At 34.0% G+C, this 26427-nt stretch overlaps 1 protein-coding gene across 1 annotated transcript; it reads left to right on the top strand.

Moving 5' to 3' along the window:
* The first annotated feature begins 779 nt into the window (after positions 1 to 779).
* LOC118278123 (putative glutathione-specific gamma-glutamylcyclotransferase 2) lies at positions 780 to 26284 on the top strand. The gene is made up of 3 exons (XM_050700319.1): positions 780 to 1250; positions 8276 to 8311; positions 24238 to 26284. Exons 1-3 carry the CDS (start codon positions 1065 to 1067, stop codon positions 24760 to 24762), a joined length of 747 nt encoding a protein of 248 aa, XP_050556276.1. The 5' UTR covers positions 780 to 1064; the 3' UTR covers positions 24763 to 26284.
* The last annotated feature ends 143 nt before the right edge of the window (positions 26285 to 26427 follow it).

Consider the following 26427-nt stretch of genomic DNA (forward strand, 5'->3'; position numbering starts at 1 on the left):
TTAAGAACTGCTGCTAATTATACCCAAACATGTTCCAGGCTCCCGTCAGTAGCGTCCAAATTGACCCTTTAGATGTTACCTACATTCAGTAGCAAACTCGACCTCGACCTTTATCAGGTTATCTATCCACGACTGTCATCCAACTATAGTTGAATGATAACAATCTTCCAAAAAAACTAGACAATTTCGATATTATGAATAAAATGCACGAATGCTGAAAAAAAAAGTAACAAAAATAAATTAAATAGTAACATTCCCCCGTAGTAACTTTTTAATGGCCATTCATTTAATAAATAGTGTGAAACCCCGCATAGTAATATGTTACATATACGAATATGGCAATAAAATCCCTAATTGGTATTATAACTATTCGTAGGATGAATATAACCGCAATCCGCAATATTGTTGTAAGGCATTCAAAAAATTGCATCAGACAGCAACTACCAATCAATGTCAAGCTCTCGTCAAGGAGAAAGGTGATTGGGCGGGGGAAAATCCAGTTACCACAACAAAAATAAAAATATCTGAGCCAAGTTTTCGTTCACGCAGACTGTATAGCAGCATTTTACGATAATTTGAAGTCATTTTTGATCAGTTCTTATAAAAATCAAACAAAAAAAAATATTTTAAGCTATTTTAATTCATTAAACTTCTTAAAACATTCAAAATTTTGTTATTTCAAATAAAATGTATAGAACTTTGACATTTGACGCGTTGTGAAGTCAGCGTTGAACGGAACGTGATTACGCGCCCTATTTCACAGTAAAGTACAAAACGAAAAATGACAACTGACAGTCCGCAATATAAGAGCGCAATGGGTGGTCGTATAAATTTTGAATTTTATATTTAGTGCTTATATATTTTAATTTGTGCGTAAACTAAATATTAACAATGAGACACAAGTAGAAAAATAAAAGTGGAGTTTTAATAGTCTGTGATACGAGTACGCGACTCGGTCTTGCGCTTTCTAATTTTCCATTCTTTATTTGAAATCGCGAAGTGTTGAACGAGAAAATTTTGAATTAAAATTAGATTTTTAACATAAAATTGTATTAAAAATCGCAATGGATATGTCAGAAGATAGGAATAACGCAATGGAAGCGAGGAAAGAACCATTCTGGGTGTTTGGTTATGGTTCCTTATGCTGGAACCCAGGGTTTCAGTACCAGCAATCAATCACCGGCTACGTGAAAGGATTCTCAAGAAGATTTTGGCAAGGCAACACTACTCACCGAGGGACCGAATCGAAGGTAATTTTACAAAAAAGTTTATGTGTGTACCTCCTTGCATCATCTCAAAAAAAGAGCGAGACAAATATATTTTTACCGAGATGCGTTCGTATTTTAAAAAAAGAATTCGAAGATAAAAATGTTACGAATTAACAGTTTGTAGCATTTCTAGTAATAAGTAAAAATAAATTGTTTTAAAAACAGTCAACCACATGCCATGCCACATAAATTAGATTTGTTTTGTGTTTGACTTTAGACAAAGTTCATTGAACTATAATATTTGTGTTTACAATTTTTTTCTCAATAAGAAAGTACCTTTATGATACTGAGCCCAGATAAAAGATTCAATTTATTCAATCTTATTAGAAAAATATTACTGAAAATGGGTTCCCAATAATTAGCCAATCGGACCTGGATTTAGACACAATCCCGCTTTGTATAACTAGCTGTCCATGGCTAAAATACCATTTAAAACTTAACAGCTTAATAACTACTAAACATTACATCTAAATATTAAGTTTAAGTAACTAATGTATAAGAAAAACATTGTTACAAAAATATATCCACTTAAACACTAATTGGAAAAAAAAAATTTTAAACAGTTTCAAAATTAAGAGTGTTATTAAATATAAATTCGGATATTTGTTAAAATCCATTTAATAAGCAAACAAACCGGTGTACCTAAATAAAACCATTTAGGAAGAAATTTGTTTTGACTTAAATTCTTATAACGGCCACAGTGACTTGACTCTGTCCCCGATTACATGTCAAAACTAGCAAAAAGATTTTTATATCTAAAGACAGGTTTGTCTTTGGAAAACTGGAGAATAGTGTAGGGCAATATAGGTACCTATTATATTTTTTCAATGAACGCCCCAGCAATGCTGCACTTAACAGCTCTTAGTTCAGTAATATAGTACCTAAATAAATATAGGTATTGAGCTTAGTCTATCTAGAATTAATATTGTACCTACTTTAACTATAATGTCAAATAGGATTATATTATCTATAATCCGGTCTAGACATAAAATAGAGTTTATGACTAATTTATGACTAGCTAATTACATGGAAAGTGCATTTAGATGTAATGTTAGATTTATTAGTTGAAAGATAAACTAGGTATTATCTCTGAAGTGTTGAATAGAATGGTTAAAATAGATTAACCATTCTATCTATAGTTATATATAGTTAGTTAGTTTTGTTATAACTAGACTAGGTAGATACTTATCTCAAAGGTTTTGCAGTAATTTTGTAATTAGCTTGAAATCAAATCAAAATGCAACAAAGTTATTACCTAAAAACCTTGCCCCACACTAGGATTTCCTCCTCTTCGTAGATGCGTTTACAAACATACAATTCCACATTACACAAAGAGTTGCTCTGTACGGCTATCAAACCCGCTACACGTTGCGCGGTAGCCGGTTGCCCAGCCACCGCACCAACCGTGCAGTCAATATCACTAGGTCATAATAGAAATAAAAGTAACTAGTCGCTTAACCATACGTTGTAAGTAGCTCGTCAATGAACTCGCGAAATTCGGTTCACGACGACGTGTGACGAAGCATATAATTCGGTTCACGATCTCCTGATTCGATGGTGGAGACACCATTATTAACATGATGGTACTACAACTAACTATTCACTATTTCACTTTCTGCCACTTTTCGCAAGCTACGCAAAGGGCATGCAAATTGCCAAATTCAAGATTAGAAAATGCCCTCAAATGTAGCAAGTCGGTAAGCAAAATTCACTATCAATTCTACTCGTTTGCCGAAAGTAAAAATTGCGAAATGTATGTCGAGCCAATGTACCTACTATACATCCGTTTTTTCGGCTTTCATATTTCACATTTAACTAGTTAAAGCTGGATTCACGAACACAGTGTACGTAGTTATGTTGGGTGGTCTGTAATATCTACATTACATCATTTTTAAGATGGGTGGGAGAATGTCATTATGCTATTAAAATTCCTCTCAAGTGCGAGATTTAGCAGTAACTAGTTAGTTATCCGAGACAAAAAAAATATGATTAACTAAATTATTCCCAAATATGTAAAACTAATGTTTTATGAGATCAAAAAGTCATTAAACGAATGAATAACCGCTCATTTTATTCACTGATATTAGTTACCTAATTATTATGATATTTTCTCATAGCTGTGATCATGGTAACAAGACACACCCACAAGATACACTATACATATGTTAAACTCTGGGAATTGGACCCCCAATTGCAGTGAAATTTCCTAATGGACAACCTTCAAGTTTTTAATGTCACACATCGAACTGGCGAATACTCAAGGTTAATGCACTTTCACACGAGATGCGTTGACGCATCACCCGACATTGTTTTTTCAAATATAGACGAGGTCAAGATTATTTTTGACAGAAATTATACTGATTTTCCCTGTTTAAATTTACGGAGAACCACAGGTGACCAGGCATTATTGAAGACAAAATTAACACATTGAACGCTGTGGTGGTCACCGGTGACCGACGGTTTAGCGGAAGATTTGCCTTCAACAGTTTTCTATTGGCAGTCAAAGACTTAATTATTTTATTTGGCCAAAGACATAGGTAGTCACTAGACACGTTTTATTTATCTAGTTATTGTTTGAAGTTCAAAAGACCTTCAAGTTTTGAAGTAAACATTTGTCTGTCTGTCTATCACACTTAACTAGTTAAGTACTTAGTTAGTACATAGATGAGCCTCTTTAAAAAACTAGTAACTAGACCTATTCCTCATTAATACTTACCCTCATTGTTCATTTTTTATTGTAGTTATATTCGTGCCGAAGCATGGCTCTCCCATACTTAAAATGGTTTTATTTTGCACATTTACTCACTCTCCATAGTACCTACTTATAAGTTACCACTTTGGAACGAGTACCTAGCTTCACTTACAAACAGACTGACGTTCAATCAAATTTGAGGTTTTAAAAGTGTCTAAGTAATTAAGGATTAGTTAACTAATTGAAATAAATGCTTTGACTTTGACTTTGACGGTACTTTCCCGTTACGTCACAAATACCTATTGTAACTGCTATTGATAACATTACACTCAGCGGACTTCAATTACAGCGTACGTCACAGCAAATTCTGCTTAAATGACGTTACAGTAGTTCAGTTGTTTCCGTTGCATCCTCATCACGTCACTCAAGGTCGAGTTTACTTTAGCAAGGAATGTGGGGTGCATTGTTTCTCTCGAATCTTCCGTTCTCAAGAACGAGGAACATTAAAGAAAATTTTGTTTTATGTTGATTGTTCGATTGTTTGAGTTGTCAGTAAACTGACGAAGGAGTCAGTGACGTGATATTTTTTGATGGTTTCCTTTTAAATTGATGGATTTACGCCCGAATACTGAAATGCACTCAATTTTAAGTTGTACTTAAATATCGTGTTATCTCTGTCATTTTATAAAGAACTGATAGGGACAGAACTAGTTTTGAGACCATCTTAAAATTGAGTAGCTTTTGATATTCGGACATTAGTTAGTTACCTACTTAAACATTTTTATCGTGCATTTTAGTTTTCAAATAGTTGTTTCCTGTAAAATACTTATATTAAAAATATAAGCCACGATCTCTTAACTAGTTCTCCTAGGCCTCATAGTTTCATCACCAATGATTGATTAACTGTTATTGTTTACATCATTTTTTATTTAACTAGGCCACTAACCGTGAAGTTGAGATATAATCACAACAAATTAGTTAATTCTGAATCGCGTTAAGTTTTTTAATTCAATAATATTTTTGTTTTTATCACCAACATATTTAAGTACGTCACATTCACATTTACAATCTATGAAACGTACTATTTTTTTCGCGCAAGAATATTTTTCTTTTGTATCACTAAATATTTATTTACCTACATCAATGTTATTAACAAAAATACTATTATTGTTTTTAAATAACATTACTAAAATATCACGCAGAGCATTAAAAAATAAATAGCGACGTTGAACTACCACAAAGGCTTTTAGAGTCAATGGCTTGTCAACCTCAAATTAAGATGACCTCTGCACAGTTGCACCGTGAAGGGCGAACCAAGGTATCAAGCTTAAAGTAGTTATGAAAGTTTTGAAAGTAACTAGTTACTCCGTAAGCAAATATTCCTAAAGAAATGTATGAAATGCGTTAAGTCTTATTTTGGTGGTTAGTTTACTAACATTTCATGTCGTTAAGGATCTGGGGGACAATTTGGACCATTGGGTATGAATTTTAGAGGCTGTACAGCAATGTTTTTTCCGACTATACTCGTAAAAAATATTGCAAATTTTATGTTGATGTCCGTTCGTTTACATTATGTAGAATTCAGAGAAGACTTCATACTTCGTAGTAACAGTTACCTTACCATAGCATACGCCATTCAATTCAACTTAACAATGTCATGACTACTAGCAGACAGACAGTCTACGAACAAAGATAAGACAAACAACATAAAGATAAATGAACATTAAAACAACATAGCATTGATATGCAGCATAAGAATAAACATAACATTAACATTACCACCATGAATGTGAAGTAAAAATATCTTTGTAAGTAGCCTGATTAAATGGATTAAGGTCCGGTAGTTATGTTAAGATAGTTAGGTAACTACTATTTGTTTCTCCAAAACTGAGGGTTTTGAGAAAGTCATTGGGCGAGGCCAATATTCAGCAGTGGACGTCTTATGGCTGATATGATGATGATGATGATGAGGTTTTTCTCGGTTCAGTTGTAAACTATGTTTTAGAAACAAACAAATTCGTTCTGTATATCGTAGGTATCATTACCATGTCCTGAAGATAGTTATAATATTAGTTAATTATTATGTTATCGGCTTACTCACGTAATGTTTTGAGGAGGAACCCGATTAGTTTCAAGCCACGCTAGAGGCCCATATTCATGAGCAGCAGTCCGCAACACACGACGCGATTGCGATTGTCGCGCTGCTACTGGTAGCAGTAGCTGTAAAACTAGTCGAGTTCCTCGTCAAAACATTACGTGAGTAAGCCGATAGCATAATAATTAATTTAGTATGTCTCACGAAAGTTACAATAAAATCAATATAAGTTAGTTCGTAATTTTACCCAGAACTTACGATATATCATAGTCTGATTGATCTACTCATAACAATACATAATTTGATATCTCTGCTAAAAGTATTTCAGCACTTATTGTTAATGCTAAAACGTTTTGTTTGTACAAATTCGTTATCATTATGTTATCTTGACTGTAGTAATTAATACCGACCTTTTAAACTCATATCGTATGATGATACTGACTGTATTCCAGTTTCATGACGATTTAATGCTTCACCTCATTTTATCTGTGATTCGAGATGATTCCGGAAATTAGGTTCCATTTTCACCTTAGAAGGTGAAAATTAAGAATTAAAAACTTTAGAATTTAGATCATAACGTCGACTCATAAACATACTGCTCATGATCATGGGCCCCGGCGTGGCTTGAAACTAGTCGAGTAAGCATGTTGGACGTTTATGTGAGAAATTCATTCGACCTGCAAGTGTCGCAAGTTGCAAATTCGATAGGCATTACGCCTTTTTTTGAGGAGGAGACATCATCCAATGACTTCTCCTGCCTTGGACTCAATTCAATTTGGACAAAACTCTTACTGACTAAAAACCAACCCGTTCCTACTCCTGCTTTTCGAACCGGAGTCCCGGTAACCCGCTAAGTAGTTCGCAGCTCAGGCATTACGCCTACTTCCATATTTAGGTCCACATAAATGTTTAACAAACATCAATGAATATTATGTAGGTAAGTAGGTAGTTATAAACAGTTGGTTACATACTACGAAAATGGCATTTATAAAATACACAATAACTACCTATTTCCATCTCAAAACATCTGTGTCAAATAAACACAGACAAGATATACATATCTTTCTAAACTTATCATTAGTTATAATAATACAAGAAAATTATTATTTCATTTAAATAAAATCAAGGACGGGCATAAGAAACTCGCAAATAATAATATAAAGTAGTAGAACGTGTCGCAAGTAAATATTCGGATTTATAATAAAAATAGGTAACTATAGGCAATATGTCTGCTCGTTAGACTGCTAGTTATTCCTATTAAAAAAAAATAGCACGTCAACGAACCGTGCTAGTTTATTTACGTTAGATTAACTGCGTAATACGCGATCACGCGCATATCACGCTCTCACCTATTTTTAAAAAATTCGCGTCAAAATACACAAATACACACCCACGAGCGCGTTCGTAGCTATGTAGTGTTCGGTATTTCATTCTGTTAGTTATTATTATTAAAATCTATAATAATATAAAAATAAGTCGGGTTTTCCTTCCTGACGCCATAACTCCAGAACGTACGAGCCGAATTCCACGGTTTTGCATTCGTTGGAAAGGTCTCGGGCTCCGTGAGAGTAAAGAAAATTTAGGAAAAATTTCAAGAGAAAATCAGGGAAAATCATTGGTGGCGAAACGGAGTTCGCCAGGTGTGCTAGTTAGATCTAAAATCAAGTAGTTATAGATCTAGATTTTAAACTTACTGGATCTTGACATGTATTTTTTCGAGTAGCTAGGAATATCTACCTCAAAGGGAAAGCATTACTATTGGATTTAATTGTACTCATACTTAACACAAAGAATAGTGAGTAGTTGGTGAGTGTTCAATATTTCTTTGAGTGCGAATTATCACCAATATAGTTAGTTAAATGAGAAAACATTTCGACGGAAAACATGACGTACTTATTTACGGTAGAACAGTACTACCGTAAATAAACGGTTATCATAAACATAGGAAATATGCTCTAATTTTTCGATTGTCCAAAATCTGCGGAAATTATTGTCTGTCGTATCAACATAAACATTACGTCCGTACACGAACGCAACGGTCAAAAACAAAAATTAAATCAGCAGCAAGACATTGTTTTTAAGATTTAAAAAACAAACAATAATATGTTAAAAACATGTTATTCAAACTGTTATTTTGATGATAGACTGTAAAGTTATCTTGTTATCTTAAGAATAATTTCATAAACAATGACTTAACACTTTTTAATTTCTTTTTTGCAGCCTGGCCGAGTCGCGACGCTCATCGAGGATAAGGAAGTAAGTATATTTTCACTTATGAATAAGTATCTAATAAATTAAGATATAGTATAGGTACACTAGATTTAGATTTCAACCTTGGTCGTCCCACTGCAGGGCAAAGGCATCTCTAACCTACTTCCACTCCTCTCTGTGTAATATACATATGTGTTGCATACAGTACATTAATCCTAAAAGTAAATTGTTACTAGAATCTTTTCCAAGCCTACGGGCTTACCTACTTCTATTACGATAGAAGTAGGTAAGGTAACCCATTTGCTGGGAAGTGCGTGTTCTACCATATCAACTACTAGCTTCTACCTGTGGCTTCGCTCGCGTTCCTGTGGGATAAAAATTATCCTATCACCCAAGTCAGCTCATACCCTATCTGTGTACCAAATTTCATCAAAATCCGTTCAGTAGTTTCAGCGTGGCAAACATCCAAACAAACTAAAGTTCACATTTATAATACTAGTAAGATAACTACAATACATTCTTCTGTCATTTGCTATTTTATTGTTATAACTACCTTTATGGTCTTGTATCTGTGCCCTTGTCATACAATTTCTCCACATTCTCTGTGACAAGTGTATTTTTATTCTATTATGTATAACCTGGTCACCATACAATAATTCTCGTGTATAGTCTACCAGTTGAATAAATACCTATTCTATGATTTTCTCAATGGAATGTATTACCTTTCCCTTTATCTACTTATACTTCATTCATTTGAATCATCTAGAAAAATGTAGATAGATACCTACTACTTTCATACCCTTACTTAGATTTCTTGCTAAATATCCTTCAATAAATAAATTAGTTCAATTCAGATGGTCATTGGTAAATAAGGAAGCGTTTACTGTTTACTTTTTTATCGTAAATAGTCCAATTTTTTGTATAATCATTACAAGTCATTCAGTATTTTGTTGTAAATTCATTGACGCAAATGATTGACCCATTTTTTCGAAGTTAAGGCTAGTAGGTATCTGATCTACTCATCATAAAGATAATATTTGCAATGTACACCTACCTATCTTTGAAATGGTGATGAGTGACTGATAAAAGAAGATACTCTTAAGACCTTAGGTAACTATCTTAATTCTAAGGTAAGGTTTAAAATTATAGGGGTTAGGTTATAAATTGTATAAGACTTTAATTACTTCTAGAATAGTGGATTAGTGCCATTTTATGTACCTAATCTATTATTTAAGTAAATTGAAAACATAAGCAATAAATACTTACTTTAACTTAGTCAGAGACAAAATCCTTAAAAGATCCCAGAAATATTCCCAAACAATCAATTCCGCAATCTCCAGAAAAACGAACTCGTAATAACGTTTTTATACAAAACAATCTGCTAAAAATTGACCTATAAACCGGTTTCATTGTAATCAGTATTTAACTTCCTTTTAAACAGTAACTACTGCGAAAAGGAAGCAGTTAGTTTTGCTAACAAAAACTATTGACAATGCACCGTTGTTCACGTCCTTATTGCTGGTTAGATTAAACTCTAGATCTTACTAAGTACTAGGTACGTAGGTATTCTAAGAATATATTTGGACTCTGAACATGCTTATTGTGTTGAACATAGACCTTCTTCTAAGAGGCTTTAAAGGGGCTCTTCCTTAATATCCATGCTAGGCATGTAGTTAAAGGATCCTCTGTTGTAGAGAAGAGGAGGCCCCCTAGTCCAGTAACTAATTGACTTTCTGAGGATGTTGGTGATGTTCGAAAAATAAAAACACCGTGCAAAATTCTAACTAAGCTTAGTTAATTAATCGAGACCTGAAGGTTTACTCCGGTTTTCGAATGCTAAGTTTCGTTTAATCTTTGGCCGTAGGTTTTATTGATTTACTAATAAAATTACTTAAAATAACGTTTTATTTTTAATTTCAAATCAAAAACTATTTATCTTCATTTCAATCGTTCATTTTTGTTCGCGAAAGTTCGCAATAAATGGAATCGTAGTACGAAATCGTTTTTCGTTGAATTAGAGTAGACCTCCTGAATTCTGTCCCATTTTCTATCACATTCATAAATCACCAAACAAGAGAGTTTATCATAAAACTTATCATCCATGAACCATGAATTATTAAAACAATATGAAACAAACAATGTCATCCAGCGATACCAACATTGCGAAAACATGACAAACACACGAACCAAGTTTAATTAAATAAATTCGTAACTATCATGAATCTATAACGTTGTACAGGTCATTTGATAACCCGGAACGTCAAAACATAGTATTATTACATATTAATTGTGATAAAGTAGTTGTTAGGGGAACCGTACATTATTACATATACATACATATCGTCTTTTAAGTCAAAGAAGAGTAAGCAGAGGTGCCTACTGTAACACTTTTTATCAGTTATAGTAACTAATGAGCCCCATGTAAGGGTGATTCTATCGCATATACTAGGGACGAATGGTAAACGTTCTATTACTAAGAATTTTCTGAAAAAATGGACTTGTTATCCCAAATAATTAATTACCTATTACTGTGCCTGACCCGAAAGTCAAACACGAAACCTTTGATCGACTTACGACAACTAGTGCCTATACAAACAAAGCAGTTGAAATGACTAACTAATTGACTTATTGTAATAATGCAATCAACTAATACGTGACTTTTGTGGAGGGGATTCGAAAAATGCAATAGTCGTAATAAGTTAGTTCAAATAAATCTAGGGGAACAATGAAATGAGTCTTTCTTATAAATGCTTTGTATTATAATATGAACCCTAATAAGGATATCCATATCCACATAGTTTACATCAAATAATTCCATTGTTTTAGATAAGGAAAATTGGCATATTCATATGAATTGTCCAAGATGGTAAATTGAATAATGATATAGTTAGATTATAGCTTCTTGATAGTTATCTCGGTATCTACATAATTTACACATGCCTTAATTAATAAGAAATATGGTAGTTATAACATACTAGCTACTTCGGCGCGGTTTCACCCGCTCTGCTCGGCTCCTATTGGTCATAGCGTGATGTTTTATAGCCTATAGCCTTCCTCGATAAATGCACTATCCAACACAAAAAGAATTATTCAATTCGGACCAGTAGTTCCGGAGATTACCGCGTTCAAACAAACAAACAAACAAACAAACTCTTCAGCTTTATAATATTAGTATAGATTCACTCAGATTCTGCAATATACATTGGTAGTGCTCTAATAATAATAGGTGCTTGAGAACCTTTTTTTTATTAAGGGGGAAATTCATCCAATGACTTCTCCCGCTTTGGGTGAGGCGAGAGGAAGTGTCAGACTCTTATTGACTAAAAACCACCCCGTTCCTACTCCTGCTTTTCGAGGCGGAGCCCCGGTAAACCCGCTAGGTAGTCCGCAACTCCAAACGCCCATGCCTTGTGGTAATATACATGGCTGTCCCATAGCTAATGCTTCAATTATAATTATGTTGATATGCATATTGCATTTGAATGCCACGCGCCATAATTCAAAGAACGATATTACAATAAAGATGCGTTGAACAGGTAACGCATTCCACGGTCGTTGACACAAAGGTATACAATGGACTATCACCTGGCTAAAGAATATGTAACTTCATACCATGAGTGGTTTTCCCAGTAAAGAAGGAAAAGAAAGGAAAAATGTATGTGTTTCTATAATAACTCTATACAATAAATCAATTGCTGCTCGTTAGTCTCGCTAAAACTCGAGAACGGCTGGATCGATTTGGAAAATTTTGGTCTTGAATTATTTTTAGAAGTCCAGGAAAGGTTTAAAGTGTGGGAAAATGTTTGAGCAAGGTACGAAGTTCGCCGGGTCAGCTAGTAATTTCAACTTTTGGGTTAAAGTCCAAATTTCATTAGTCATCATCATCATCTGAAGTATGATATCCGTCTTTTATAATAAAAACAAGAGGATAAGAACCTAAAAACAAAGAATGTCACTGTACAATAATATTATTTTATATCTGTTAGCATATTAAACACAAGTCATTCTACATTTATTAAATGAGTAAACAGTTCTTAAGAAAAAAAACTATTTTAGATCTCTTTATTAATATTTTCTCTTTATATTGCGTCGCAAATCTGATGCGTATAGTCTAGTTTCTTTGTTTCCATTTGTGTCCTAAATAGATTAATTTCCTTGTCTCCATTTTTAGATAGCGTCTCCAAATCGCCATGGATTCTAAAGATTACTTTATCTTAAAGTTATCTACGACCCGTTTTGATTTTTTGTGCAAGTCACGTCTTTTATCCATAAAGTGGTAGGCAGAGGTGCACATTACGGTACGTAATGCCTCTATGGCGTTATGTCTTAAGTCCCATGTAATAGGGGGTATGCCTATTGCCATATACTGGACACAATTCCAGACTACGTGCTACTACTGAGACACTTTTGAAAATCCGAAAAAAGAACCAGTAATACTTTGCCCGAACCGGGAATCTAACCTGAGACCCCTTGTCCGGCAGTCGCACTTGCGACCACTCGACCAACGAGGCAGTCAACGCCGTTTTGACTTTATAATTATTTGAAATTACAATTTGAAGTTTACAATTCCATACTTTTCCGCACAGTTTCATTCATAACTTAATACTCCAGGTGTAACTTCATATTATGTAAACTCTTTAATGTTTTCATCACACCTTTTTTCATTACAATGGAACGTTCCAGTTTTAACCGAATTATGACCGACCAGATGGTGCAACGAAGCTTTCAATCGATTGCTAATCCATTTGTTTATTGGTAATTTTGTTGCAATGCCCCATAGCAAATGCTTCCGTTAATTAGATTAATTTTGGGACCTCGTTTCGAAATTCCGCGGCTTCTTTTGGTCCATTTGGACCTTCAATTACCTACCACGGTTGGACACGATCGGAGATCAATTAGTTCCTGTTCACAGCGGTTCTTTTATTAGTAACAGCCTACTTTTGACTTAATGAGTTAATTTGAAACAGTAATTTTTATCATTCCATAGCTGTCAAATGATGTCTTTAATGAGTCTTCCTGATCTAAAAGGCTATCTGTGGTTAACCAAATGGTTGGTACAATTTCAAACTCGTACTGCACATAACCATATAAGAAAAGTTTTGTATCATCATCATCCATTGGTCTACTACATTACACATTTTCCGGCAACGCACCTGTGACTCCTCTGGTGTTGCGGGTGTCCATGGGCGGCGCTGATCACTTACCATCAGGTGACTCGCTAGCTCGTTTGCCTCCTATTCCATAACAAAATACATTAAAAACCAAGTCACTATATTTAAATAATCTTCTAGAATCAATAACAAAACATCTTTCTGCCGTTCATCTTTGATTAAAGGTCTGAGTTCCAGTTAACTATAATGAGCGATAGTCGCATCCGTCGATTGCGATTAGAATAATAATGGCTTGATAATAATCATTATCACAATCACACACATCACATTTGGGTCATTATCTTACTTACAATCATAAGCCTATTAAGATAGTATGGAATATAGATGACCGATATCGGTTTTAAAACTCAGTCATGGCCTCTGGGATCAGAACCAGTTTTCCATTGATAAGTCGCATGGCTGGTTACAGCAGAATAGAATATGTACATTTGTCTGATAAGGTAGACTAGCCAAAAGCGTCCTCTAATAAATCTATACCTTTTAACTTTAATTTCCAAACTGTCTGCCAAGTGTGAATATTGTAGCAACGCTTTAGTAAGCAGGAGATTTAAGTGGGTGTCATGTGCATGTGAAATTGTATTTTTGTAAACCCACCCACAATGCATGAGAAGATCCTAGAGTGCGGCAAACTTTGTTTTTTAATAAATCTAAAACGGGCTGTTGGTATTTCACCACTTAGCAACTATGACGCTTATTATGCACCATTTCATACCCCAATGGAAATCAACCATTTTAAAACTATTACGTAAAGGAGAACTGATGCATCCTACAATAAATTCAACGCCATAACGTGGGTATTACCACACCGTACCTAAATAGGAGAAGTAATTGGTTTTGACGTTTTTGGTTTCACATCACCTGATTGGTGACGCAGGTAATTCTATATAGGAGTGTTATGACTTAATATGGAAGGGGAAAGGTTGGTTTTGTAAAAGGGACGTTTTTGAATGTGGTTAGTGCTTTGTCATCAGTATTTCGTGTCATACAAACATACGTACTACAATAAAGCTAACAGAATATAGCTGACTTTGAGTGAAATATGAGACCTTAATTGATATGACAGAATTCACTAGTGAATTCTGTGACGCAGTTAGTAAGCAGTTGACGCGTGGGTAACCACGCGGGTGGTTTTCCACCAGAAATGTGCTATGCTACGTTGCTGTGGATGCGTTTGGCAACTATTCATTGATGCACATAGCTTAGCACTGGTAGAAACGGACTCAGCTAAGGTATGTTTTATATGGAAAGATGCGTGCTATGGATGGCTTCCCTACTGTCGATACATCGCATACTTAAGCAGCGCATCTTCATCGCACAGCTACATAGCTTAGTATCAGTGGAAACGGTCACATAGTTTAACAGCTTAACTATTATAGCATCGTAGCATTCCTTCATAAAATAGCACATCTCTGGTGCAAAGCAACCTCAGTGAACAGTTGACGCGTGGTTACAGATCAGATTTTAACCTTGACTTAGCTATCACCCTTATCTATATCCGACTTTCCTCAATAAATAAATATAATTATTATAACAGCATAAGAAAATGACGTTTATCGATAATAATTAATTAATTGTCATCTAACAGGAAAATCAATATCGATAAATTAAGAACATTTGCAACTATTTCTCTATCGTATTTTCCATTATTGTAAATAGACCATGATGTAGTAAGTAAACATGCAATTTTCCTTAAGATAACTAACAAAGTAAGGTCATTCAGAGCTTTTACTCGAAATATTATAAACTAGACCACGAGCAAAAGTATTTGATACGTAATTCAATGGCAATTAGCGATCATTCCATAGTTTTCTCATTTGCTTGGCTATGTCTTGAAAAATTTTGGAGTTTCACTGTACTAATTAACACATTCCAATAAAATTAAATTTCAGACATTAAATTAACATTGTATGTATTATTTTGACGGGACTTTGGCATGTAGCTTATGTACTAAAGATTAACTTAGACAACTTCAGTTAACCACAAAATCCGAAATCCACGCGAGCAAAGCCCCGGGCATCAGCAGGTCACTACATAGTATAAAACAAAGTCTTTCTCTGTCACTATTTCTCTTTGATTAATCTTTACAACTACGCAACAGATTTTGATGCGATTTTTTTAAAAGATAGAAGGATTCAAGAGTAACGTTTATGTTTATAATACACGCATAATATATCACAATTGTACCCATGCGAGGCTGGGGCGGGTCGCTAGTAGGTAATAATTATCTCTTTCCACAATGCAGATTACAGCTAAGATGGATAGATTGTATAATGAATAATGTATTTCTTTCAACTATCCTTTATCCTTTACCTTATTCATCACAGTTATGTAATACCATGCTACTTCAGAATGCATCCTTTCTTCTATTATATGTCTCCATCCTTCTTTGTCATTTACAATAATCATTTCCTAACTAAACATTCACGCTGCTTGCACATGCCTCATGTTACTATCGACACGTGCGAACATACACGTGTCTGTTTTTATTATTAGATTAACTACGACTTATATATTATTATTCAGTTTACTTGTGAATCTGTTGGGAGCAACCTTTTGTGCTTCGTCGTCTTTGAATTCTAGCAGTAGTTGAATAATTGATTTTCTTTGTATATTGTCATTATCTTTTGTGTTTTATTGCCGTGCATTATTCTAAAGTAAACTATTAGAAAAGAGCTTCTTGTAATGTGTTTTCCCTTTATTTTAAACTAGCTTCTGCCAGCGGCTGCGATCGCGTTTCCGTGAGATAAAAAGTATCCTATCACCCAAGTCAGCTCATACCCTGTCTGTATACCAAATTTTATTAAAATCTTCAGTAATTTTAACGTGATTGGCTAACAAACATCCAAGAAACTTTCACATTTATATAATTAACAAATCTGCACAATTTAGTTCTACATAATCCTTCTCAGTCTTTTCTTTTGTTTGAAATGACCTCATTTAACGAAAAAGAAACACTGCATCCATATGACCATCGGTTTCTTTCTCAGAGGCCCTTTAAAATCCAAATTGGCGTCATGCCAATACAATAAAAACTCCCAGTGGTCCAGAAATAAATCCTATAATACTCCTGTATAATGGACAAAGGGGTTCTGATGAAGTCGGTGTGAATTGCGTCCGCCAATTTGCGAATTGTCGTACGTACGTATGATAGGTACCCACGTGATGTATTGTGATGATCACAGTCTGTGTTGTGATAGGCTGGGAATGATAGTAGACAGATTGGTGCCTAATTGCAATGCCAAAAGCGTTCGGATAATTGGTAGCTGGCGTTTAATCAAAATTTGTTAATGGAGCTTTGTTTGTCGTGCAGTTGCAAACAAATAACGAGTCGATCATCCACTAAATGGATGTATTTAAACTTAACTGTATATAAAAAACTGTCTAGTTGATCGAGTGGTCGCAAGTGCGACTACTTACTTTTAAGGGGTCTCGAGTTCGTTCACTCGTCGAGCCAAGATTTACTGGCTTTTTCGAAATTTTAAAAATGTCTCAGTAGTAGCACGCAGTCTGGAATTGTGCCCAGTATAATATGGCAATAGGCTCGCCCCCAATTACATGCGATTGTAACTTTATAATATAAATGGTGAAAAGTGTGTGTACATTGTATAGTGGCATTACGTGCCATGCAGGTACACCGCTGCCTACCTCTGTCTCGGATAACGTTGCAATATATATGAAAAAAAAAGAAAGTTGATAAAATTAAAAGCAAAGTAGTCTAAAAAGACTACAATTACAAACTAGTTTTCCAGCCTTCCTGCAGATTGCCATCAAATCAACTCAACTGTTATTATTTCAAGTCTAGACAGGCAGGACTCCCCTCTCTTTGCATTGTATCTGTCTGCTGTCTGTCTGTCCGAAATGCCTTTAGAGGGGGTAGAGGACAAAAAAGATTTTAAGAACGTTCAATCTCCGCAATTACTTGGACAATTTTCTTTATCCTTGTGAGTGAATCTTTAGTTAATATCAAGTGTAAATTCATTAGAAAACTCTTCGGTCACTGTCTGATTGAAGACTATGGGATTTATATAAACATACTAGCAAACCCGACGAAATCCGTTTCGCTACCAAAGACTTTTTCTGTTTTCCTGCTTTTCTCTTAAATTTTTCCTGAATTTTCTTTGCTATAAACCTCACAGAGCCCTTTCCAACAAATGCAAAACCTAGTCTAAAATAGCGTCAGGGACGTCGTCATAGAGTCAGAAAACCCGACTCATTTTTATATTATAGACAAAGTTGCATATGTAAGGCTAATTTTGGTTTGGAATACAATCTGAGCAATTATCCGATATGATATATTTCTATCTGACTAGACTAAACATCGAGCTGCAATCCAGTTTATTATGAATCTCGCTTTATATAATCTTTCTACACATTCGACGGTCAATTTATACTGGTCACTCATAGCTTCATATGTAACCGTGTTTGCATAAGGAAAAACAATCCACGTTCTACGTATTAACGAAGCTCAACCAATAACAAATGTGGATTTAATCTATCTCTTACAACTATTGTCTTATCTTAGGAACAACACATAAGTGTTTCTGTATTGAAGGTTATAAGGGCATCAGCCCTGTCTGGATTATTAACCTGCTTAGATAACTTTAAACCTTATCTTGGTAGACATTAGCGTAATATTGGCGTGACAGAATATTTGCTAGACTCTTCTAGTAAATCTTCGGAGACCTGCAACACCTATAGGGTCATAAGCAGTCCGTCCATTGGTGGCCTGTTTAATGGAGTGTGCTCTTTTCTTAAATGATTTAGTTTATATTTTCCACCCGCTCTACTCAGTTCCTATTAGTCAAAGCGAGATGTTTTATAGAATATAGACTTCCTCGATTAATGCACTATCCAACACAAAAACAATTATACAAATCGGACCAGTAATTCCGGAGATTAGCGCGTTCAAACATACTCTTCAGCTTTGTATATTTTGTATATTAGAAAATAAATTAAATAAAGATTGTGTATAATCTTACTTTCTTTTGTTCACCTAAGTAATTCGAGCTTCCCATATTTTTCCATACTTCGAGAAATTTTCATCATTCAACCGCTCGTGCCGCGAATTCCATTGTTTACTGTTTCGAGAATTCGTTCGGTCATTGTTTTTTAAAGTCGGATAAGAAACGCGTGCAACTCTGTAAAGGTTACAAAATTGGAAGATAACATAGTGCTGATCTGCACTCGGAGCTACGGACTACTTAAGTTCCTGTACCCTGGGGCTCCGGGTTGAAGCAGGAGTAGATTTTAGTCAGTAAGAGTCTGACACTCTTTGTCGCTCCACCTAAGGCGGGAGAATTCATTAGATACTTTTTCGGGTCCAACTTCCAGTACCCATTTTATTTTAAAATCACATACATAACCTCATGCCTGTCTCTCATGGGGGTAGGCAGAGACAATGGAGTGCCAATTGCTACGAATCTTACAGTATACCTCTTTCGTTTCATGAACGGTCATCAGTCTTCAGTCATGATTTTGAAATTATCAATACTAAATTACCTATTTCTAAGCAACACTACATTTCGTTACATTTAATGAATTTAATGCTTACATAAGCTAGGTACCAACCACTAATTACAATATTTACGTAAAACAAAATGTTTATAAACCGCAATTTGTTCGAGTTTCGTAACACTACAACACTAATCCATTTACCGTGAACTTGGTAATGTAAAATTATAAACATTGCTTGCAAATAATCGGCTGAGTTACAAATTCGATTGCTTACTTTGCTAAAATGTCACGCGTAAGCGATTGTGACATTTGTGACACAAGTTAGTTATTAGGTATCATTTACTGGAATTTGTAATTCAATATTTCTTTTGGTATCAGTTTAATGAACTACTGTACTGAATGTTATTTTACTTGTAAATACAACCTATTTAGGTGTTATTGGGCCACAACATTTAGGTTGATTTTCCACCAGAAATGTGTAGAAAGAAGATAGGAAGGTAGGAAGATGCGCAGCTCGAAGATGCGCAGCTCGAGTATGCGATGTATGTATCTGTCGCAGTCAAATAGATAAATCCATTAAATGATATGTTATACGAAAGCGATTCATTACTAGTTATCTCACTAGGAATATAGTTATAAAACGTTCAAAGTTTAGTGATATATTTATATCGGTTCAGCTGTTCTCGAAATTAACGTTAAGCAACACAATTAATTTATGGCGATTCAATTTTATGTAATAGATCTACCGTACATATTTTACTTACCTACTTGCTAAAGGCATTAAGGATACACGTGTCTATTGTTTTTTTAAAGAAATACATTTTTACTCTTCGACTAATGTTTCTTCACTTCGATTATAGATTACTTTTTCCTACATTAACATTGTTATTGTCTCAAAAGTTCACACGCTTTCATAATTTCTTTGTCTACTATACGCTTATTAGTTCTAAAACTAATAAATAATTCTATCTACACTACATATCGATTCGCCTATACAAATATTTACTAACTAATAGGTACTTATAAAGATAACATACAATAGTAATTAGTCATTAAAATACCTATACAGCAATTCAAAACAATGCGACCAGAGAAACATTACATAATAGGTCCCATAACAAACCAGTAATTATAATAGATATCAATTCAAAGGATTTCCCATATATCAATAGTATTTTGGTTCCGAACTGCGAACTATCTATAAGATAAACTAACTGACAATTGTTTGATACAAGTTCATAGTTCGTCTTCAAACAATACATACCTTATTTCATAAGTTACTTGCCTTTATCAGGCTATTATTATTGTTAAATAATAAATTATTTGCTTGTTTAAAGTACTGCAGACTGCCAGTCTTTTGTTTTATCTGTTAAGGAAATAGGTTAATTTTGAAATACCTATTTGTTCTAGGAATTTGTTGATAGTAGTCATACTTGGTATGCAGAAGTGCACATTACGACACGTAATGCCGCTGTACAATGTACACCCACTTTTCACCATTTGTGTTATAAGTCCCATGTGATAGGAGGTGAGCCTATTGCCACAAGTATATGGAATCTGGAATTGTTCCATACTGGGCACTACTATACTACTGAGGTACCTACTAATGATAAATTTTGGAAAAACCTAATAAACAACCCAGTAATACTTTGCTCGACCCGAGACCCCTTGCCTGGCAGTCGCACTAGCGACCACTCGACCGACGAACTTGTCCTTTCTTCTACATCATGTCATATTAAATATGAACAAAACCTAAATCAAACTTAAATAGGTTAACCAAAGATGTATAAATAACCATATTTACTCACTCATAAAATAGAACACGAGTATAAATATATCTACAAAACTTCTACTAACAAACTAGATAAAGAAAAATTACATAACTAAGTCACTAAATACTTCATATCTTCAAATTATTCTTATCATCCAGACAGACTCGTACACAAAATTCATTGTTGGCATAATAACAGGGTCCAGGGTTATCAATTTATTATTATCTACCGTATTTTATCATTGGCATTAAATCCTTGTAATTTCGCCTTCAAATATCGGCAAAAATTAGATAAATGTTCTCCGTTTTCGATACTTTTATCTAAACGCGTGGCAACTTGGCTTTGCAGATTATAATTTCTAAGGACACGTTATTAAGAAATAGTAAAGACGCTTTTTAACCGCCGTACTCAGAGTTATTTAATGATTACTTCACCATCAGCCAGTCCTTAGCAATTGTTTTCGATACAAAATCGTTTTTGAGTAATATTAAATGTCTCTGAGTGTGGCAGTAATAGCAAGAATTTTTAATGTATCACTCTGACTGGAACTGATCTACATCAAAAGCATTCTGTTCTCATTTAACTGTCTATAAATCAGCATTCTTAGGTGCTTTTTCACCAAAGATGTGCTATGCTACACTGCTGTGGATGCGTTCGGCTTCCATCGATCATATTAATTGGTACCCATAGCTCAGCAATGGTGGAAATAGACGCATCTAAGCTGTTTTTTGCAACTTACAATCAGTGGAATCGATAACATAGTTTAACATCTTCGTAGCATAACTACTTATGCAAGAGGCTATGCTACTTTTCCACCAGAGAAGTGCTATGTAACACTTCTCTGGTGGAAAAACCGAATCCTCCAGACTCCAAAATATGTTTTCAATTACAGATCACTTTCAGCATTTATTCTTGCATACATTATCAATTGATTCATACTATACTTCAATAATGAATCATAGATGTTTTGTATAAAACATAAATATTTTATTAGTCAGGTTAAAATTAAATCCTGCATGAATGTCAGGAGAGGTTGGGATTTCCCTTGTTCGTCATTAAAATTCAACTTGGCCTGATTATTTTGGACTCCTTTAAACAAAAATCCCTTATAATTACGCCATGTTTAGATATTATTCAATTACCTCAGGAATCTGAACTCTGAACAAAGCCACAAGCAATGTTAGTGTCATAAAGATCAAAATATCGGGGCATTAAAAGAGAATAGACGTCGAAAGTTCTTGGCTTACTCACTTTGTTTATATTCAAATAATTTTAGCCAATGTTTTTCCACGTGTGCGCGTGTTTGTATGTGTGACGGAGTTTTAACCTTCACCCATTTCAGGGTTATCAAACGCACTCAAAACGAAAATAGATTAGTCGAATCACCAATTAATATTCATTCTTCACCTACGGATTCCGGTCTAACACAATTTTAATCGTGTGTAAAAATTGTCGACTCTATAAATAAGTATTTCATTTTGGCTATCGTTCAAAATTGAGGTTCCGATTTGGAAATGAATGCCAAATACCAGGGTTTGTTGAAATATTCGTTATTTTAACGTTTGCGTTCTCTGTACACAGATGGCGCTGATAAAATATATGTAACTATCGATGCATTATTGTTTAGATCATAATCGGTTTGATAATGTGCATGTGTCTTAGTCAAGGACTGATGAAATGACACAAGAAAGTTACGTATTAAAGTTAAAAACAGACCATAACTATCTATCCTTTGATTGAAATTGTTTTGGCGTTATTGAGTAAGTGACAAAGAACACATCAAAATCTATAGTAGATTTAAATATTGTAGTGCCATTAGTATTATTCACCACGATATTGATAAAGTAAAATCTGCAACATTTTAATGCAACCCAGACGATCGTAATCTATGTAATCTTGAAACCACTAAAATCGCTGTCAACATATTGAAAGACAACAAAGATTAACAGATTAAGTACTTTACAAATCCATGTATGTATCTGCATATCTTGATCATGTAAGGTTGAAAGTGAAGGTGATGATAACTGAGGATGTACAGTAATAGAAGGACGGTAGAGGCAGTAGAATATATTATTTTCCACTGGTCTAAAAGCCGAGTAAAGTACATACATAGTTACATTTAATGGAGACCACGCAGCAGCTCTTATTTTTAGTCAGTAGTATTCTGATATTCCCTCTAGCCTCCATCCTTATAACAGCGGTATCTGATAAACCTGAAACTTTTAAACTACGATCTGAAATACCCCATTTTTGAGCAGGGGAAAGTGTCAGACTCCTACTTACTAAAAACCACCCCGTTCTTACTCCTGCTTTTAGCCGAAGCACCGATAACCCCTTAGGTTTTCCAGAGATTCGCATCTAGATCTAGAAATACCCTGACAAAGTGTGAATGCCACCCCTCTTATGTAAAACAGGCCTATAATCTAGTACAAGTGAACTATCATATGCTATTGATGTGTGCGTATACAGAAATCTTTAGGTTATCGAGATCATGCTAATAGTGCGTGAAAGCTGATCGTGTTAGATCCATTATCGACTAATTAAGCTGATTATTGCAGGATTTGTTTTGATATTTTTTCTGCTAGACGCCAAGATAAGAATGCGTACTATTTATTTATAATTGGGCTGATATTTGATCTGGGCTAAAAATAAGTGATCAATTTTATGTAATCTTTTGGTTATTTATCCTCTAATGTAAAAGGAGGCACAAAATTCAGCAGTAGACTCGACATTGACTGTTACTAGCCAATGATGAGCCATAAGAAACTAACAACAACATTGTATAGTCACTTTTCTGAAAATCTTCCATTAGTCAAAAAAATTCACACATCGTCACTAATCACAATAGGAATTCCATCAAACACATTACCTATTTATTTCATCCGAACGTCCTTGACCAGCCGATAAAACCGAACTCGTTTTTGATTGATTGATTTGAACCTTTCCAACGTTCGGAACTAGTTTCCTAATCATCACATCCATGCTTGAAAGGCTAATTGATCTAAAAGACCTGCTTTTGTGATACTAATATTTATAAATATTCGGTATCACCGAATTTTTCTCCATCAAAACATCGCAAAAAAATAATAATAGATCAATAGATCGATAAGCCTCTCAACCGTCTATAAATTATATAGAAATAATCCAGACACCTGTTACATGCACCTCATAAGTATAGATAAATGGGCAATATCGCATAAATAACACAATAGTTGTGATACAAGTCCAAAGAGTGCCTTATAATGCCGTTCATTGACTGGTACTCCTTTATCTACTGCGCAGTTCTTTATACCAACTTCAAACAATGACAAAAGTATTAGCCTTTTATCCTAGCCAATAGTAAACACCCTGTTTGTTACTACAAAAGTACACAAATGGACATACTTGTGCAGCCTTCATGGCTACACAACTTATTCGTGTACGAGCAAATTGGAATGAATAGGCAATATCTCTGTCTCAATGTATGCTTATACAGTCACATAATTAGTTAAGACTTTATCCTTTACCAGCGTTACCGAAAATGTGAAAGAATTGGACCAATTTCGATATTAACATTGTATTTCTCTCTTTCCAGGGCATCACCTGGGGCAAAGCATTCCTGATATCAGCGGACGACAACGCAGCCCTACCATACCTTTCCACCAGGGAATGCAAGCTCGGTGGTTATAGAACTCACACAGTCAACTTCCACCCTCGCCCCAACCTATTCGGTTCATCATCTTCCTCGCTTAGTATCACAGAAAAGAAGAACGCTCTTCTATACATCGCGGTGCCCGAAAACAAGCATTGGTTAGGCGCAGCTCCCTTACCTGATATAGCTAAACAAATTCTAGAATGCCATGGGCAATCCGGTCCAAATGCAGAATACCTTTTAAGGCTAGCAGACTTTATGAGGGAAGAAATCCCTGAGGCGTTGGACGAACACCTATTTTCTTTAGAAAGGTTGGTCAGAAAATTCGCTTCTGACATGAAGATCTGTTTGAGAACGCTGATGGGTGAGGAACCTCAGGAGGAGAAGCAAGAAGTCAAAGCTGTGGTGCCCAGCTACCAATTCGCGTCCAGAATTCCAGAGAAGAAATTACGTTGTGTCAATATGTGATATAAGAGTCAAGTTAGATCGCCATGGACAATTCGGATAGTGATTGTAACTTTGTTAGCCAGTGTCGTTGATGAAATGTTGACTGAGGTAAATAGTTACGGTTTGACCATTATTTTGTAATGTATTGAAAATGTTTTAATACAATTTGACGTAATTTCGTAATAAAATCGGCCTAGCTGCGCTTTGTATGATAAATACTCTTAAGAGAAATTTTGCTATGAATATTTTATAAGAGCTGCGAGATATTAGTTTATAATGCTTGACTTTTTAACGCTTTTGACATAGATTGTCATCACTTTGTCTTGATCGGGTACTAGATAGTAATGAAATTGACATTTTTACATGTGATAAATGAATTGTTTTTGTAAAACAGATATAAAAAGTTTATTTAGTTACATTAATGGTTGAAAACCATTTAAAACATTTCGTTTTTACTTCAAAATCTAATTGACATTTAATTAATAAAATATGACTATGCAATATAATTTCATTTTTTAATAATGTTTCATTAAATAATGTTAAAAACTTTAAAAGATTTATTTTTACAACGCTAACAGTGTTGCTTTATCTCAAAACGTAAGTTTTGAAATCAATTTGACAGATTAAAAATACCTATTTAAGTGTAAATTATTTATCATTTGTAAAACGACACCATTTTTGTAAAGCTGGACTTTACTCAATAAAATACTATAATAGCGATGAGAAATAAAATACATGTGTTGACTAAATCGAATAAATAATTAAAATCGAATCTAAATGTTAATTATTTTGACTACAAACTTCTGTTCAATTATTTTGAAAGCAATTTATAAGTTGCTTGTACAAAACTATAATTATAATGTAATGTATATTTGCTTACTATAATCTTTTAAATAATAAAACGCACGTAAATATATATAACATGTTGATATAAATGGCATAATTTATTTCATTGTTAATATTATTTTTTATTACTTAAATTAAAATTGGCAACATGTAATTTTTTTTCTTTCATTTTATGTTTTATTTTATATTAATTAATTAATTAATTACAAAATTGTTTAAACTATTTATCTTTAATTATTTAAGCTAGTAACATTTCATAAACAACGCACAAACAAAAAACAAAACCAAATAATTATGTAATAAATAAGTATTATCTACGAATCTAGAATTTAATTTAAGTTTATTTTTGTGATTAAAATTATTATTTCAAAAAATATTTGTGTTTTTATTTGTATAAAATAAGTGTCTATGATTATGTTTCGCTGTATTGTTGATTTATTTAAATGTGAATACAAAATATTATGTTTTATTTTTAAATGTATAAAGTATAATGTTTTATTTTTAAATGTATAAAATCGCTAGATTCGTAAAGACTTGTGATAGCAGAAGAAAGAAAGAAAGTAGAAATAATTATATTAAAGTGTAATTCAAACAAAAATTGTGTACGTTTAAATTAGCATAATTTTTGTATGACTTTGTATGTTAACTTAAGGCGATGCCATAATGTACTGACAAAAATATAAAATGTATGAATATATTCATTTTTTTATTTATCGACTACCCATCTCGACGACACACTGGTTCTGGAAAGAAAAATTCGAGTATTTTGTAGTTTATATCAAGTTTTGTATGACAATTCATAACATTTTTAAAAAAGGTCCCACTTCACCCATGGTCATT

This window comes from Spodoptera frugiperda, chromosome 18 (genome assembly GCF_023101765.2).
Source record: "Spodoptera frugiperda isolate SF20-4 chromosome 18, AGI-APGP_CSIRO_Sfru_2.0, whole genome shotgun sequence".
Lineage (NCBI taxonomy): Eukaryota > Metazoa > Arthropoda > Insecta > Lepidoptera > Noctuidae > Spodoptera > Spodoptera frugiperda.

Coding starts and splice junctions, on each gene's coding strand:
- LOC118278123 (XM_050700319.1), top strand. CDS start 1,065: ATGGATATGTCAGAAGATAGGAATAACGCAATGGAAGCGAGGAAAGAA. Junction 1,251..8,275: donor ACCGAGGGACCGAATCGAAG/GTAATTTTACAA, acceptor TCTTTTTTGCAG/CCTGGCCGAGTCGCGACGCT. Junction 8,312..24,237: donor CGCTCATCGAGGATAAGGAA/GTAAGTATATTT, acceptor CTCTCTTTCCAG/GGCATCACCTGGGGCAAAGC.